We start from the raw sequence: 18,313 nt of genomic DNA, 5'->3' as shown, positions 1-18,313 counted from the left end.
CCCTCTTCCAAGAAACTACTCTTGCGAGCAGTGTCGTTCCTTGTCGAAGACAATGATGGATCTAATCTATGATATAGACATTGATGGTGATGGTGTGGTAATGGGTGATCCAAAATGTAGCTATGAGCTGTGCTTGTAGAAATATATCTTAACAAAGTAGTGAGAGTATCAATTTTGGCACTCTCTACCATCAAAGCTTAACAAATTATAGTCCATATGGAAAATAGAGCAGTATGATATTTAGCTGAACTTCATGAAAGGTATAAGTTGGATTAGTAGAAACTTATGATCATGGGAAAGTAATAAAATAATAAAATTAAAATAAAAGTTATTGATTAAATCAAGGTATGTAATATTGTACCATATCGATGTTTTGAGGTTGGCTCGGTATGGTATGGTACCGGCATACTGAATTGTAACATTGGAGTATGATCCATTCGGTAGCGGGCGGTCCATGTACCGATACGTCGTTAGATCGGTACGTACCATCCGTACTGGACGGTATCATTCAAAATTGCATATACTGGATTAAACATCGATCCAGTATAAAAAAATATTAAATCTGAAAATAGAGTTTTATAGATATTTTCCAAACAATGTCTTGCCGAGAATTTTTAGTCAAAGATGGCTACATCACAGGATAAAGTTGAATCTAATTTGTTATAGGATTTAAAGAACAGAAGTCATGAATCAGAGTAGGATTAAAATATGAGGTCATGTGATTTTGCCAATTTCTTATGGCCGATCAATTGTCACCCAACACGTTTCATGCTTTTATCTAATCAAATTATTTTTTTATTATTTTACATGTTTGGTCTCTTGGAACTCTTCATTCTTTTATGGACAATCTATCAAAAAAATCCCCTATTAATAAAGTTTTCTAATATAATGTCCTCATTTTATTTTTATGAGAGGGTATTTTTTTAAAATACCAATAATACCCTTAAACTCAAGTGGATCTTTTTTTATTGGATTGGGTGAGTTGTTTCAAACTTGATCGATCCAAGGATTGGTTTGATTTGGTCTGAGTATCAATCTAGGTCAAATCCATTTGGATTAGATTTTATAAAGCGAATTAGGTCAAGTTTAAAATACCTGGTAAACGAGTCACACGAGAGTTACATTGAACGAGTATAACCCTAGTGTTGGCAACGATGACCAACGCTCTTCTCTAATGATGAATGATAGTAACAAACTCCTCTACTTCTCTCCAAGTGATGAATGAGGATGACATCTCCCCTATTTGGCATTAGCTACATCAACGACATCATCGAAAAACGAAAACCTCTCGTTGGGAACATAATTCCAATGTAAATAAAGAAATTATCCCGAAACCTATTCAATTTATTTTTCAAAACTATCATAACACGATCCTAACATGTTTATTTATTTTTTTTTTTAGAGTCATTAAATATCATAATAATAGATTTCTATGTTGAATATGTGATTGAGTATAACTCAAGTGTAAATCATTAACTTATCTTTGTTCCTATCCAAAATTTTGTAAACTATCATAACATGATCCTAACATATTTAGTATCATTTTTTTTTAATTTTAGGATGCTAAATTGTCTAAATAGGAAATGTGTGAGATTAAATCTATGATCGAATATATGGTATAACCTGAGTGTAATTCTACTATTTTTTAAAATATATTAAAACTTTTTTATAACAATCATAACACAATTCTAATATGTTTATTATCATTTTCTCTAATTTATTTTTTTAGATGGTTTTAGAATTTATTTTTTTTAAAAGGTACTATAATTTGGTCGGTACCATCATCCGTCAATAAAGCACTAAGTATAAACAATATCATCGTATATTTATTAGTACCATCGTCACTGGATAATACTATACTAGGGGGGTTGGAATGAAACTATGATCGAGTGTAACTCATACACTCGAGTTACAATAAATATAATCGATCGTAACTTAACAAAAACTATTATGACATGATTCTAAGTTGATTGGTAGTAATTTTTTTTATTTTTTGATGATTTTAATATAACTAATAAAATTTATCATTGATCTGATTATTTATTATAATTATATCCTATTTGTAACTCGAGTGTAATTCAAGTTAAAATTTATTCTCTAGAACTATTATGATATGATTCTAAGATGATTAATAGTAATTTTAAATTTTAAATAATTTTAATATAATTAATAAATTTTGACATGCAGTGATTCGAATATTTAGATCACAATCCTATTTTTTTATAAGTAAAGTTGATGTTGTGGATGTGATCTTAATTTTTATCATTTAATCTGTAATAATGTGGATATTAAACTTTTCCATGACCAGATCAACAAAATGACTAACCCTTTAAACTGAAGTAATGCTACCATAAATTAATCTGCAAGCATGCTAAATAAATTAATCTATTATAAGAGAGAAGACTACCACAAAAAAGAAATCTGCCTTAGTAGTCAACGAGATAATTTCGTTGACTTGGTCAGCGTTATTACCCAACATGTGTCCTCTGTTTTACAGGAGAAGGAATAGCCAATTGACTGCAATCAATGCACTGATGAGACGCAAGCCGCCGGCTTTCTTCGTCCTCCCCAACGCCGTCGTCGTCGTCTGCCTCCTCTTCCACTTCCAGGTGGCTGACCTCCAACAGGTCGTCACGACCACCACCAGCTACGAGACCTACTCCATCTCTTCCTTCAACGACGTCGCCAATGGCACCACGCTCCTCATGCTCAAGGACGCCGGCTACGGCCAAGGCGCGCTCCAGGTCACCCCCTTTGGCCTCAACTACTCAGCTCACCTCGCCAACAAGTCCGGCCGCATCGTCTTTACCATCCCGTTCAAGCTATGGGAAGACGACGACGACGACGACGCCTCCAACTCAGTCGCCTCCTTCAACACCGACTTCGACGTCATCATCTATCGCCCGGGCGGTGCCGTCCCCGGCGAGGGATTCGCCTTCGTCATCCTCCCATCTCTTGATGCTCCGCCGTCCGGGAGCGAGCGCGGCTTCCTTGGGCTCACCAACGCCACCCTCGATGGTAACCCCGACAACCATCTCGTGGCCATCGAGTTCGACACCGTTAAGCAGTCATATGACCCCAACGACAACCATGTCGGTCTTAACGTCAACAGTGTTGTCTCCGACGTCGCTGCCGAGGTCGACATCCCGATCGCCCCTGTTAACGTCACCAACTACACCGTGTGGGTGGACTACGACGGGATAGGACGCGCCGTGTCTGTGTACATGGCGGTTTCCGGCACGCCGAAGCCATTTGTTCCGGTCCTCAACACGTCGCTCGACCTTAGCCGTCACGTCCGTCGATATTCCTACTTCGGCTTTGCCGCCTCCACGGGCGCCACCTACGAGCTTAACTGTGTGCTTTCATGGAATCTGAAGGTGCAGAATCTCTCCAAGCTGCAGGACCTCCCGAAGCGGTATGACGACGGTGCTACAGCAAGAGGGAAACTAAGTCTCAAGATAGCAGCGCCGCTAGGTGCGACTGTAGCACTCGCAAGTTTACTTGCGGGGCTGTACGTGAGAAGGTGGAGGAGGCAGAAGGCGCGAGAGGAGCGGAGCGAGATGGTGGCGAACGCTCTGAGGCGTCTCCCGGGGATGCCAAGGGAGTTCGATATCGGGGAGTTGAAGAAGGCCACCGGCAACTTCGATGAGAAGATGAAGCTGGGGCAAGGCGGGTTTGGGGTGGTTTACAGAGGCATGCTGCCCGGGGAAGACACCGAGGTGGCCGTCAAGAAGTTCTCGAGGGACAGGACCAAGGGATTGGATGACTTCCTCTCCGAGCTAACCGTCATCAATCGCCTCCGGCATAAGAATCTTGTTCCTCTGCTTGGTACGTCTTCCCCCTTCTCTCTCTCCCTCTCTCTCTCTCTCCCTCTCCCCCCTCAACAGACTCTGTCGGCCGCAGGGTGGTGCCACAGAAACGGGGCGCTGCTGCTCGTCTACGAGTTCATGTCGAACGGCAGCCTCGACCAACACTTATTCGGCAATGCGAAAACGCTTCCGGTGCTCGGTTGGTACCGCCGCTACACCATCATCGCCGGCGCCGCCAACGCCCTCCACTACCTTCACCACGAGTACAACCCCATGGTCGTGCACAGGGACATCAAGGCCTCCAACATAATGCTCGACGCCACCTTCAACGCCCGCCTCGGCGATTTCGGTCTCGCCCGCACCCTCGACGCCTACAAGACCTCCGTCACCGACCACGGCGTCGTCGGCACCAGAGGCTACATCGCCAGCGAGTGCTGCATCACCCACAAGTTCACCCGCGAGTCCGACGTCTACGCCTTCGGCGCCGTGGTCCTCGAGGTCGTCTGTGGGCGCCGCCCGCTGTGCCGCGTCGCCGGCTTCGATCTCCTCGCCGACTGGGTGTGGAGCCTCCACGGGGAGGGGCGGATACTGGACGCCATGGACGCCAGGCTCGGCAGCGAGTACGTGGCGGAGGACGCGAAGAGGCTACTGCTCCTGGGGCTTGCTTGCAGCCACCCTCTTCCGGGGGCACGACCAAAGACCCACGCGATTGTACAGATCATGTCGAGATCAGTGGCGCCGCCGGAGGTGCCGTCGAACAAACCAGCATTTGTGTGGCCACCGGAGGGTCCGATCGTAGCGGAGGATTGCGACTCCATGTCGAGCACGTCGGCCAGTGCGGCGGCAGTGACGACGGCATCTAATTGCAGTAATGCACGAGCGACGCCGGCGAGCAGCCTCGAAGTGCAAGTGGGAGAGATTGGCTATACATAACATGGATTCAAACATATTGGGCTCCCATCAATATGAACATGGATTCAAACTTAGATCATCCAGCCCACATTTGATTTCGATATTGATAGTAGTATACTCATCAGATTCTTATAAGTCAATCTTAATCTTATTCATTTCGTACGTGAGACTAATCGAGAGTATTATAATTAAGAACATAAGATTATTGATAATCCAATAAATTGTTTTTATCATGGTATCACAGTAAGTGCAGCTCTGTTCAATTAGCTCTGTTTGGTTATAGTATTTTATGACCAGAACTTGGCAGAATGATCAGTAACTGAAAGGCCTGCAGCTCCTCATGCAAAGATTAAAGGTTTGATCTGAACTTCCATAACTCTGTGATGCTATGTAAAAGAATAATAATGTTCCCATCTTTCTATTGTTCTCATCAGATACTCCAAAAAGTTGTGAACAGTGTCGAAGACCTTTGTGCTTGGATTACTTACATACTCATCCACTCCACCATGTCTGTACTTCAATGACACACCAAAAAGAGAACATTACATTACTAGAAGGAAAAAAGAAAGGTGGAGAAAGGATGGCAGGGAAGAGAAGAAGAATATTATCTTAGTCTATAGTTTTATCAGGAAAGACCAATACATCACAAAAAGGTGAAGACAAGAATAATGATCTCCTGTTCTATGGTTATATATCAGTAAAGAAACAACAATACATTACAAGAAGGAGAAAGGTATAGGGAGAGAGAGAGAGAGAGAGAGAAGACCAATGATCTCCTTGTTCTACAGTTTCATCAGAATATAAATAAATAAATCAATACAACACAAAAAGAAGGAAGATGGAAAGCAGGACAAGATCTGCTGGGTGATGGAGTCACTGTTATAGGGTCGGTGCTGGTCCCAGCTCTCTCTTGGTCTGTCCATGGCGATGATGAGATGGGTTGTCACTGCAATCATCCCAAAAAGCACCATGATACAACAACAGGATACCTTCATGTCCATTCCTTTCCCCTCCTTTTTGGATTCTCGACTCTTTTTGCAGACATATGGGGGGCATGATGAGGAAGAAGGCAGATAGGTTGTGCATGAGACTGGCTGATTGCTCATTGCAAAGAAGCTGTGGTTCAAGAAATTTCCTTTGTGATTGATTGACTGACCAGTGCAACACTGCAAAATTATGATAGTATAGAAAGATCATTTCTCAAATAATTTCTTTATCATATCAGTAAATCTATCTAAGTTTATAATATATATCTTAAGAATGTAAATTGATAAATAATATAATAAAATTATGATAAAAAAAAATAAAACTTTGAGATTTCATTTGGTAAATTTTTAATCCACAAACCAAAGACTATTCATTTTAGAAGATGTTAGATAGGTTGACTGATAAGCACAACAACAACAAAAATGATATTGATTAGCATTGTAAAAATATAGTTAAATTATAGTGGTTTATAATGATATAAAGATCAAATATATACTCATTATTTATGGTTCATGTAAATTTAGGTTTACTATATTGGACCACTAAATCTATCATCTTTACCCCCACTTAAATGCAGAAGGCTGCAGATAAAGCACCTTGATTTGTGATCCTTGCTTTCATTTTTGGCCTTAGGATAAAGATCAGAGGGTTCTCAAGAATTTGCAATGGGGTTAGGTGATAAATAGACTTTCATGTATGAGACTTGGACATAAGTACATATATAATAGCATATTGTGAGGTTGAATCTAAGCATAGCAAGCAAAGATATTTGGTGAGATAAAATAAAGCCCCTAACTAAGAAATAAGGAGAGAGAGAGAGAGAGTAATCAAACTTTAAGTATAATAGGAAATATAATAAAAAAAAAATACAATAAAAATAGGAAAAGATAGACATAATAAAATTATATAAAAATTAAGATAAACCTAACATGAAATCAGTGCATGTCTCATTGGATTGTCTCAACAATTGTGAAACTCAACAATTGTCACTTTCCTTGTGCAGTATCTATCAATTGTCTCTGTGATGATTCTGTGGACATTCCTTCCATGACAGGACATATTTTTTAGGTGAATGCAAATGATTACAAAAAACAAGCCATAATATCCCAATAAGTCATTTCTTGTGAAGCTTATTCTATCATTTAATTTGAATAACTCTATGTTTAATTTTCTCATGTATCATTTGACATGACAATTTAATGAAAGGTATGGTATATTGGTGTCAATTAGGAAACATTAGACATTTGATTTATTCCACATAAGATGGATGACAAGTTGGAAATCCATGAAACATGACAAAGAAAATGGGGCTTATCTTTGAAGAAATGGAGAACCAACTTAATGTTTAAGAAATGAAGAATATTTGTCCCCAAAAACCTTAAAATTTGATAAAGAAAAGACATAGAGTTAGAGAAAGATTCAAATACACAAAATTACTCCTACAAAGAAGAGATTATTTTTATAATTCAAATAATGGTCATCTAGATCATAAATGAATAATCTCATCCTCATACAAAATCTAATATACGCGAATACACATATTTAAATATTTAATCTCTAGAAATTATTAACCTATTAAAGATTTAAATATATTTATCTTAAAAATCCAAAGCCAGTTTTGCTTCATTTTTCAAAGATTTCAAAAGGTATTTCTTGAATTTCTAGATCACATAAAATCAGGTCAGTAGTAAAAACATAAATGATATATATACATGTACATTGCACAAAAATCATAACATATTTCTAATTTGGTATATATAATGTACAATATTCATTGGCAAATTATAAGAGCATGATTAACTTCATCAGGAAGTAGCCATGCAACTCCACACCATTTGACCAACTGATATGTTGATGACAGCAAACAATTGAAAGATCCATAATACTCTCATGCAACCAATTTGCAATGCTCTTCACATTGATCTTGGAAAATTTATAGACAAGATATATATATATATATATATATATATATCACAACCACACATATCCTAAGAATAAAGTGAGACATCTCTACTAGTGATTTAATGCACTTATGAAGCATGTGCAGTACATTAATAATGATAGACTTGTAGTGTGTAGAGCTACATGTGAGGAGGTGGTTATGTAGCTATGGCTTTATTCACTGCAGTATTCCCAGCTGTAATCCCCAATCCCTGTCTCAATTCCCACAAATCTACCAACTTTGGCTTCCAAAATTCCATGCCACTTCCTTAACTCTTCTGCCATTCCCCTTAATTGTTTGTCTTCTACTCTCTCTTCTTTCCCCTTATTTTAGTTCCTCCTGTGCTTTCCTTGCCTCCCCCTCCCTTTCTTCTTGCCAGAGCAAAAGAATATAACAGAGCAGCATCTTGAAGAGGAGGAGGAAGAGGAGGGAGAGAGTGAGGGCACATGGGATGAGAGTGGATGAAGAGAGCAGCTGGATCTTTCTGCACGGCCGCTGCTTGATGATGTTAGAAAGGGAAAAAAAAGGCTCTTTTTTCATGGTTTGATCATGAGTTTCCAGAAAGATTGCTTCTTGCATTGTTTTGTTGGCTGACCTGCGGTTGTGGGAAAAATGCGATCTTGCTGCGTTCTTTTTTCTCTTGGCGATCGGACCATTTCTTTGGGATTCTTTTGGCTTGGTGGGATTGATTTCTCTGATTCGTGAGGGTTCAGCGTCGGTAGGGTGTAGATCATTGTAGGAACTGTTCTTTTTCCCGGTTGCTATTTGAGCCTTCGGGGTGAGGAATCGTCGAGGATCGAGCTCCTGTCTTTGCCTCGGTTATTGTTTTGGGTGAGTTTGATTTGTCCGAGTATATTCAGTTGTTTTCTCTGATTTGTGTGTATAAAGTTGCAGAGTTACATTAGATCATGTTTAGGTGATGGATCTTATGCTTGGACTGGTTAAGTTCCTTAAAGATGTTCTTCGTTTGTTGTAGAAGTTAGGGTCTTGGGTTGTCTTGGAAGGTCGATTGCCTCTTGTCAACATCGAGGTGAGAGAAACATCATTTTCATCAATCTCTTTTCATCTCTGATAAATGCCTTTGTTGTTGTTTAGTATGTGGTTGGTATTGATCGATGATTTTTTTTTTTTTCCATCATGTTTGAGCATCAAATGTTGCAACCTTTGTTGTTCTTTAGTATGTAGTATCTGATATCACTTTCTTCTTCTTAGGCTGATCTCCATTTTGTTTTACTTAGGTGGTTCAAAATGCCTCCAAGTTGGAATATATGTCAGAGGTCTCTTCGTTTGCGTCACCAAATTTGGTGTTAGCTTTAGTTGGGTGTCTGGTGAAACTGTTTCAGCTCTTGTTCTGTGTTGGATCTTTTTGTTCTTTGTATTTGTCCAACGACATTGCCATTTGAGATAGAAGCTGGCAGTAGTAGCCGTCTTGCCTGGAATCATGGCCACACTCTCACATGCTGAATCCAGACGCTTGTATTCGTGGTGGTGGGATAGTCATATCAGCCCAAAACACTCCAAATGGCTTCAGGATAACCTTGCAGGTATGTATATGATTCTCCTCCTTGACTCCTGTCAGGGACAAATTTATCCGATTTGATGTTTTAATTAACATTGACATCAAAATTTCTAACCTCTGCATTTTAAGCATACACTGAGGTTTCATTTGAGTCTGAGATGCTGAATGCTGCATAATTTTTTGCAGTTGAGACCCTCCAAAATCTAATGCATGAGGAGAATATCAACCATATTTTTTTCTTCATTAATGAAAATGAAACCACTGCACAAATAGTGGGACTACTGTTTTTTGCATTGAGAGGCTTTGGATGGATGTGTAGGAGACTAGTTATTATCATTTGTCATGCATCATATGCTTTCTTCATCTCGTTGAATAAAAGTGCACCTTTTGCATAAAAATGTCTGTTCATTGCCTGTTTATAGCAATTAGATAACTTAACACTGCTAATTGTAAATTTGGTGAACCTATTCTAATGTTATGTATCTCTCATTTGATACCAGATGAATGGGACAGAATTATTATATTGTATGTTATGTTGGAGAAAGTTACCTTCACTTTTTTCAAATTTTGAGGTCCCTGGTCCAAGTGTAATAATCTATTTTTTTCTTCCAATATTGTAAAAATTGTTCCAGTCTCCAATGCTCACAACCAACCTAGCATAAGATATTCAACTTTCCATAATAAAATATTATGTGGCATCATTTAATTCAGCAAATGTGACCTTGGTTTCATGATCTAATATTCTTAATTAGGTGGAAAAAATATAGAGTTACAAATATACATAAATAGTAAATGATCTTGTTCATTTTCTGTGTCAATTTAGTGACCCTTTGTAGCATAGCCTTTCATAATTCTTTTGACCCTTTTAGTCTATTTTTATATATTCTTAGACTTTTGGTCCTGGTCATTGTAGGATTTCACATTTTGAAAAACAAACCATCTGTAATTTGGTAAAATTTAATATGTAGACATGCCGATAGGCAACTATGTCAGAAGGTATTCTTTTGTCTCCTCATATTTTTGTACAGTAGCTTGTTTTATTCCTTCTTAAGAGGAATTCTCAAATAAAGTAGCTCTGTGCATTATGCACAGATCTCATGCAGAGATCTTATAGTTTACTAGTGAAAAGCTTTTGGTTTTCCTGGATATTGATCTCAGTCCTGGGCAATCCATTGGTTATTTCAGGACAAATTAACCATCTCTAGCACTAATGTTTAAAGACAAAAGCAAAGGTCTTTAAAGTCTAAGCATGAATTGTCAATCGTGATTATATGAAGTATTATGATGAATTTTAGATTGCTGTATTCACTAGATTTTGCTGATTTAAGTTGATATTGCCAGACAAGAGTGTGCTTTCTGTTCTTTGAAATTCTTGTAGAAAATAATTGTAGTTGGCTTTCTCTCCATATATGCTTATGTATAATGAGGATGATGCTCTCTAGTTATGGCAGGTACCAGTTCATCCAATATTATACTGTTACAAATTGACTTAGCCTATTTCCTTATATCAAGTATAACAAAGACATCTTGATTGTGCTGTTCAGTCAATCCTTTAGCTTATTAGTTCCCCTGTACTAGTCCCACTTAGCTCACTAAATCAACAAATGGTTATCTTTGACAATATGTCTCCCAGTAATAAATCTTTTCTCTATGTTTTCTCACCATAGATGATGAAAATTATTGATTTCACACATTGACACTAACCTGTGCAGATATTGATGATAAGGTCAAAGCTATGATCAGGCTTATAGAAGAAGATGCTGATTCCTTTGCCCAAAGAGCAGAAATGTACTATAAGAAACGCCCTGAGCTTATGAAACTGGTGGAGGAATTTTACCGAGCATACCGTGCTTTAGCAGAACGATATGATCATTCTACTGGGGCACTTCGTCAGGCTCACAGAACTATAGCAGAAGCATTTCCTAACCAAATTCCGCTTGAACTTTTTGATGAGTGTGTAACCCCAGATGCAGGGACAAATACCCACCAAATGCCTCAAGGAATTATTCACCCAGATGGTCTACAAGTTGATCTGCTAGGCTTGTTATTGCATGATGACACAATGAAATTGAATGAAGCTTGTTCTGGAGTAACCAAGGTAACAACAAATGAAGCCTGTTTGAAGCAGTTGGATCAAATGTTTGAAACTAGTGAGGAAGCAACTGGTACAAACTTTGCAGCAGGGAGGGAAGGAAAATTTTCAGAATATAAATTACTTCAGAAAGAAATTTCCAGGTTATCGAAGGAAAACCAGGATCTGAAGAAACAACTGACTTCAGAATCAGCACGTGCTGATAGAAATGACAATGAAGTTCAAAGCTTAAAAGAGACCTACTCCAAGGTAAAATCTGAAAAAGATGACTCTCAGACTCGATACCAAGAATCCATGATAAGAGTATCTTGCTTGGAAGATGAAATTTCTCGCACCAAACAAGACCTTAAGAAGCTTAATGATGAGATGCTAATGGAATCTTTGTGTTTAAGCAGTGCCAAGGAACGGACTCTTGTCTTGGATAAGGCTAATCAATCATTACAGTTGGAGCTTGACATCCTAAAGCAGAAAATAAAGCAACAACAGGAGGAGCTTAAGAAGAAGGGACAGGACCTGGAAACTCTCAAAACCTCTTTGCAAGATGAACTCCAAAGAAATTTCAAGGCTGAAATGGCTTATCAGTCCATGGAAAAGAAGCATACAGAAACTAAGGAGGAGATGAGGCATCTGGAACTGGAGCTTAAAAGCAAACTCGAAAAGCTGCAGGATATGGAGATTGAACTCGAGAATATTAAGGAGGAGAATGTGAGCTTCAGTGAACAAAATCTTTCATCTGCTCTGACAATAATGAATATGCAGGATGAGATAATTTCTCTTATGGATCTGAAAAGGAAACTTGAAGATGAAGCTGATCTTCATATAGAGGAAAAGGAATCTCTTGAGCTTGAGCTATATCGTCTTAAAAAGGACAGAAATGATTTGGAGCAGAAGTATCATTTGCTAACAGACGAAATACAATCAGTCAATTTAAGTGTAGGATGCCTTCAGGCACTGATAAAGGAATTGAGAGATGGAAACTTCAAGTTGAAAGATACAATCAAGAAAAATGAGGATGAAAAAAATCTTTATCTACATAAGCTAAACCATATGCAAGCAGTATCAGAGAAGAATACAGCATTGGAAGCTTCCCTTTTGGATGCAAATAATGACCTAGTGAGACTAAGAGTGAAAATAAAAGAATTAGAGGACTTCTCTGCTCATCTCCGCTGCAGGATTTCTGTGCATCTAGCTGAAAAGGCTGCACTTTTGTCCCAAATAGAGGCTGCTGCTCAGAATATGGAGAATCTTTCCAGGAAAAATATATTCTTGGAGAATTCCTTATCTGACATGAGCGTGGAACTTGAATATTTGAGAGAAAAGCTGAAAGGTGCAGAAGAGTCCTGCGATTCTCTTCATGATGAGAAATCTGCTCATCTTTCAGAAAAGATCACCCTCATGTCTCAGGTAATTTTCAAGTGTCATTTCTTCCACCTTCAAACTCCTGGGTATTTGATTTGGATATCTACTGTCATGACCCACCCAGTTAGATGGAAAATTGAGCCTAGAACCACGTGATGCAAAATTCTTAAGTCTAAGTTGATTGTAGAAGGCTCTTCTGGTACTACATATCATCACAACCATCCTCTCACTTCCCGTGTGGGATTAGATCAGGGTGCAATATGTTCTTTGAAGTCTGAAATTATTTTAAGCTTCCAGGTTTTGTCTTTGATTTAATATGCAATTCTTGTTTGCATCAGGTAGAAAGCTTTAAACAGAGTCTTCAGAACTTGGAAGGCAGGTATCAAGAGTTAGAAGTGAAATGCTCAAATATAGAGAGAGAGAAAGATTCGAGACTTCATCATGTGGCAGAGCTGCAAGAGTTATTAAGACTAGAAAAGGATGAACATGACATCCTTGTTCAGTCTAGCAAGAGTCAGCTGAATGCATTGGCAGATCAGATACATCTCCTTCAGGAAGAAGGTAGGCAAAGGGAGGAGAATTTTGAAATGGAACAGCACGAAATCATAAACGCTCAGGTTGAGATTTTCATCTTACACAGATGCTTATGTGACATGAAAGAGGAGAATCTGATTCTTTTATTTGGATCTCAGAAACATAAAGAGGCATTGAGCTGCGCAGAGAAACTTATTCTGGAGCTTGAGCAACAATGCCTGACGCAAGAGAAAAAGATAAAATCTTTAATGGAGCATAACAAGAAACTGAGGGAGTGGATTTATCTAATAATAAAGTCACTCAAGGTGGATCTCGAACATGCTACTTTCGATGAAACTGAAGATGAGTTGCTTTTGCAGCTTGTTTTTAACGAAATTCGACAGTTGCTGCATACTATTTCAGAGGCCCACGATGAAAAGCAACATTTGCTTCTTGAGAAATCAGTTGTTGTCACCCTTCTGCAGCAGTTTGGAAAGTATGTTGCAGATCTGAGAGCAGAAAAGGCTGCTCTTGAGAAAGAATCTAAACTAAAACTAGAAAATTTAACACTGCTAAAAAGCAAGAATGATGAATTCCTCGAGATACATGAACTTATGAGGAAGGAGATGCATGTCAGCAACCAACGGGAGGAAGCACTGGAAGTTGAAGTAGATCTGCTTTTCAGACAGCTCACATATATCCAGGAGTCTCACAGCAAATTACAAATTGAATTCTCCAAGGTGTTTGAGGAAAACAATTTAATGTGTAAGAAACTTTATGACTTGAGAGAAGAAAAGGTCAAGCTGGAAGAGGAGAACACTGTTTTCCTTAGAGATGTTATGTCCTTGGACTACCTGTCTGTGATGCTTAGGAGTCTTAATTCAGAGAGAGCATTATCACTACAGCTACTAAGTAATGAAACAAATTATTTCCGTGGGTTGAAAATCAAGCTGGAACAGGATGTCTCACTAATTAATGGAAAGTGTTCAATGCTTGAAGTTGAAAACACACATCTCAAGGAATCATTTGCTTACTTGAAAGGGTGCAGAAGAAGTTTGTCAGAAGACCAACATGATGTTCACAGTGCACGAAGTGCCAGGAGAGAACTGAATCTTGACACAGTAGAAAATTCTTCGATCAAGAAGGATATGGAGTTGTCACAGGCAAACCAGAGCTTGAAAACAGCACAATACATGAACCCAGAGTTGCATAGAAACCTTAATGATCTGAAGTTGGATGTTGATGAGGCTAAGGTGACCAGAGAAGAAACAGAGAAGATTTCCAACTTATTGGATGTTTTTGCAGTGAAGGAAATTGAGAATGAATGTCTTCAGCAAGAAAATAGGGTGTTGAAATGCGAACTTGGTAAATTGCAGAACAATGTTGAGGAGCTACTGCATGATATTCAGTGGGAAGCAATCAATGCAGTAGTATATAAAGAAAAGGTACTTGAATTGATACATAAAAGTGAAAACGTTGTGACTAGTATTACGGTACAAAAGAAAGTTTTACAAGAGGAAATGACACTAAGAAATTTGACAGTTCATGAGTTGGAGAAAAAAATGTGTGTCCTTGAAGGAGAAAATAAAGGACTGAGGGCTGACTTGAATGCATATTCACTGTTTTTGGGATCCTTGTGGGATGATATTGTGATCCTGGAAGAGCTCACACTTTCCCTTGCAAGGCGCCATTCTACATCAATCAATCAGAAAATTGAGGTACTCCTTTCTCTAGAAAATGAGAAACTTACTGATTCTAATTGTCTAATTGAAAAAATTAATTGCATTGGTTAACCAAAATTGTTAAACTATATTGACTATTGTGTTTGGGACTCTTTCACTCCCAAAAATACAAGATTTCATTCTTAAGATCCAAAAAGATTTAAGAAGAAAACCATTAATTTTATTCAATGGATTTGCCTTGGTTTTATAACCCAGTTATGAGTAGTTTCAGAAATCCTTTCAAAATTGAAGTTCAGTTGTGTATAAACCAACAATACAATTTAGCACAAAAAAAAACTAAGCAAACTATGTAAGTATTCATTTTGAATGAACTCCATTGTATATTCAGGATGATCAGATTGCGGCTTGTCCTTATACCATGAGCTGTCAAAAACGGAGTCAGGATCATAGTGCTATGACACCTCCAGGACTTCTAAGACTGCAATATTTTCATAACAAGATTAAAGTGCTGCAGGAGGTCTTGATGAATACCGGGAATGTCCTAGAGCTGGAAAGGTTGGATTCAAGTGCTAGTTTGGAGACTGCATGGAAACAAATTGAACTGCTAAAGTCAAAGGGAATTCCGGACAATGAAATCACTAAATCAAAATACGAACAAATTATGAAAGATATACAGCTTGATATTGTTCTAAATTCTTCTCGATATGGGAATGACATTCTTTCTCATGGACATAGAAGAGCTAGAGGAACTGATGAAGCCACCAGTGAGATGCTTGAACTATGGGGGACATCTGAAGAGGGATGCAGCAACCAAAAGCAGAAAAGTCCCTTGATATTCGAGAACAGTATGGCACATTATCAGATTGAAGAGATGGAGGGCAAGTACACTTCAGATGAATTGGTAGCTGAGAAAGAGTTGGCAGTTGACAAGCTAGAGTTGTCCCGAAAGTTGGAGCCCCACTTGGAATGGAACAGAAGGGTCGTAGAAAGACTTTTTTCTGATGCTCAGAGGTTGTTGCTTCTTCAATCAAGCATACAGGAACTCCAGAGTAATATGGAAATTTCTGAAAAGATCAACCAGCCTACCAGATCTGAGTTCAATACTTTCAAGGGACAATTGAAAGAAGCTGAGGGAACCATAACAAAGCTCATTGATGTGAACAGTAAGTTGACAAAGAAAGTGGAAGACTATTCTGCATCACCTGACAATTATGCTGAGAAAAAAGATAGTGTGAGCAAAAGACACAAGCAAATTTCTGATCGGGCAAGAAAGGTCTCTGAGAAAATTGGAAGGTTGGAATTGGAGATGCAGAAAATTCAATATAATTTGCTGAAATTTGAGGAAGAGCTCCCGAGTAAGAGAGCAAGGTTTGTCAAAAGAAGATCAAGGGTTCGTTTAAGAGAATACCTATATGGAAGGAGAAACAGTAGGAGACAAAACGAAGGCTCTTCCTGTGGCTGTATGAGGCCAACAGGAAATAGTGACTAACTCTCTTTCATGTTGCTTTTATCACTTTGCATCCTGTCTGATGTAAAAAAGAATGTTTTTATGTTGGTTTTTACTTGAAATCTGAACTGCAATCTCTTATGGATGATTAACAACTAATTTGATAAGAGGTTGTCCATGGTAGGCTTAATCTGTACAAGCTGCTCATGGAAATTTACCTCTGTATGTTTTAGTATGTGACAAGAGTTAACAGCTTTTTGCATTTATTTCTTATTAGAATCTCTTGAAGCTCTACTAATTTTCCCAAAAATTGGAGTTTGTAATGCATTTTTTTTCTTGTGTTCAAGAATACTGCACAATTTTTTTCTGAGGCAATACTATTCTTCCTTTTTGACAACCAATCTAGTACATGTTATCCTGCTCTCCCAGAAAATGATTGGATTCCAGTGTCCTTTTTGACAACCATTTGGTACTTAATTGGTAAGCATTTGAAATCCTTCCATCTCAATTACTGTCCTTTTTGGAAGAATCTAATATACAGACCCTAGCTGTCATGAATGGAACCTTTTCTATCCTCATATTTTTCTAATTTTCTAAATTTTTCTTCTTCTCCTGCAACTCAACCACCACTTCTACCCAGCAGAGGTACCACCAGCACATTCAAGCTGAGGTTCGAAGAATTCTCTTTTTTGTTGCAAGTATTAGTTAGGCATCTAAAAGATGCTTCTAGATTTAATGTTGTAGCATTAGCTTGGTGGCTCATTCATGAGGACAGACTAGCTGATATGGTTATTGTTTGTTTTTTGTAAACATCAAATTGTAGATGCCTGGACAAAGTTGGCTCCTACTGCACTTCGAATCTTGCCAAAAAGTGCTGTTCCAAGCACATGCAAAACTTTAGTGATACATGCATCTGCCAATCATAATGATCTCATATGAGCTCCAGCAATGACAGGCCAATATATAGGCAGCAGAAATGAATGAAATTAATACCATGTGGATGCCCAGGATGATTGTATGTGCTATGTACTTTATTATTATTATTATTATTATTATTATTATTATTATTATTATTATTATTATACCTTTTTGTCATTCTCAGTTGCATCAGGGACTAAGTAGTGCAAAAGTTGTGAAAATAAGATTATGAAGTTATTTTTCTACAAAATAGAGCCTCATATTGAGTTCATCAATCTTGCACACCTGACACTTAGCATATGCCATTTAAATGCTTCCTTATCTATTTAAAGAGCTGGTTATTATTTTTTCTGAAGGATTGAAACCAGTGTTGTTGTTGCCTCCCTTCTTTCTTATTTAATTTTAGTTCTATGTTTGACAAGTTATCATTCCTCATAACAGTAAGCACCATGTTAAATGAGTTCTTTTCAACTTTAAAAGAACTTTTTGCCACCCTTTTGCTATACTGTTCAGTTCTTGATAGTGTGACATTTCAATCTACATTATCTATTTTTTATGCTCCAAAACAGTTGGACATCATCTATTGCAATTCACAAAATTTCCTTCTTGTTTGTTTGTATATATTTGCAAACCTTTTCATTCTAATACTACTGTCTAGAAATTATGCTTGAAAGCAATGTCTCTATACACTGGGCAATATCAGATCAACTCTTAGATGAACAGGAAAGAGTTTATTGGTGCAAGATATGTTTGCTTCTTGTACTCATGCTTATTGTTACCTTCATCCTTGTGCTGTAGACTAAATACTGCTTTCTATTACTAGTCAAGCTTTGGAAGGTCTTTTAAACCCTTGTTCTGCAATCTATATGCTTGCTAGCTGTAAGTCCTTAAATTTCCATCTTTCCCCTTTGTTCTATCATCAACTAGATCAGTGAACATTGTCTGGTGATACTAATTCAATGATGGGCCTTTAGAGTAGTTTCTGCTACATTAAATCATCAGGGGAACTGATTAGTATAATGTTGCATGCCATCTTTAGGGCTTCCCCTTTACCACTTTGTATTTGTGTGGACTATACTGAGTAGTAGGGCCCTTCAACCACCTTCTAATGGCAACAACAGGCTCTAACATTT

At 38.2% G+C, this 18,313-nt stretch overlaps 2 protein-coding genes across 6 annotated transcripts; both read left to right on the top strand.

Annotated features, from left to right (window-relative positions):
• Positions 1-2,516: 2,516 nt before the first annotated feature.
• Positions 2,517-4,968, top strand: LOC135648593 (probable L-type lectin-domain containing receptor kinase S.5). Its single transcript, XM_065166410.1, has 2 exons — positions 2,517-3,828; positions 3,904-4,968. The coding sequence occupies exons 1-2, from the start codon at positions 2,535-2,537 to the stop codon at positions 4,740-4,742; spliced, it is 2,133 nt and encodes a 710-aa protein (XP_065022482.1). The 5' UTR covers positions 2,517-2,534; the 3' UTR covers positions 4,743-4,968.
• Positions 4,969-7,791: 2,823 nt separating this feature from the next.
• LOC103999029 (protein NETWORKED 1B) lies at positions 7,792-16,611 on the top strand. 5 transcript variants are annotated; one of them, XM_009420660.3, is made up of 6 exons: positions 7,792-8,481; positions 8,627-8,680; positions 8,889-9,194; positions 10,882-12,665; positions 12,959-14,851; positions 15,204-16,611. In XM_009420660.3, exons 3-6 carry the CDS (start codon positions 9,092-9,094, stop codon positions 16,302-16,304), a joined length of 4,881 nt encoding a protein of 1,626 aa, XP_009418935.2. In that variant the 5' UTR covers positions 7,792-8,481; positions 8,627-8,680; positions 8,889-9,091; the 3' UTR covers positions 16,305-16,611. The 5 variants fall into 5 exon arrangements, with proteins under 5 accessions (XP_009418935.2, XP_018673931.2, XP_009418937.2 ...); XM_018818386.2 differs by having other exon boundaries at positions 8,567-8,680; XM_009420662.3 differs by having other exon boundaries at positions 7,792-8,680; positions 12,959-13,237; positions 13,313-14,851.
• The last annotated feature ends 1,702 nt before the right edge of the window (positions 16,612-18,313 follow it).

Source organism: Musa acuminata, chromosome BXJ3-9 (assembly GCF_036884655.1).
Source record: "Musa acuminata AAA Group cultivar baxijiao chromosome BXJ3-9, Cavendish_Baxijiao_AAA, whole genome shotgun sequence".
NCBI classification, from domain to species: domain Eukaryota; kingdom Viridiplantae; phylum Streptophyta; class Magnoliopsida; order Zingiberales; family Musaceae; genus Musa; species Musa acuminata.
The sequence above is the reverse complement of the archived record's forward strand: the minus strand, read 5'-3'. Positions and strand labels throughout refer to the sequence as shown.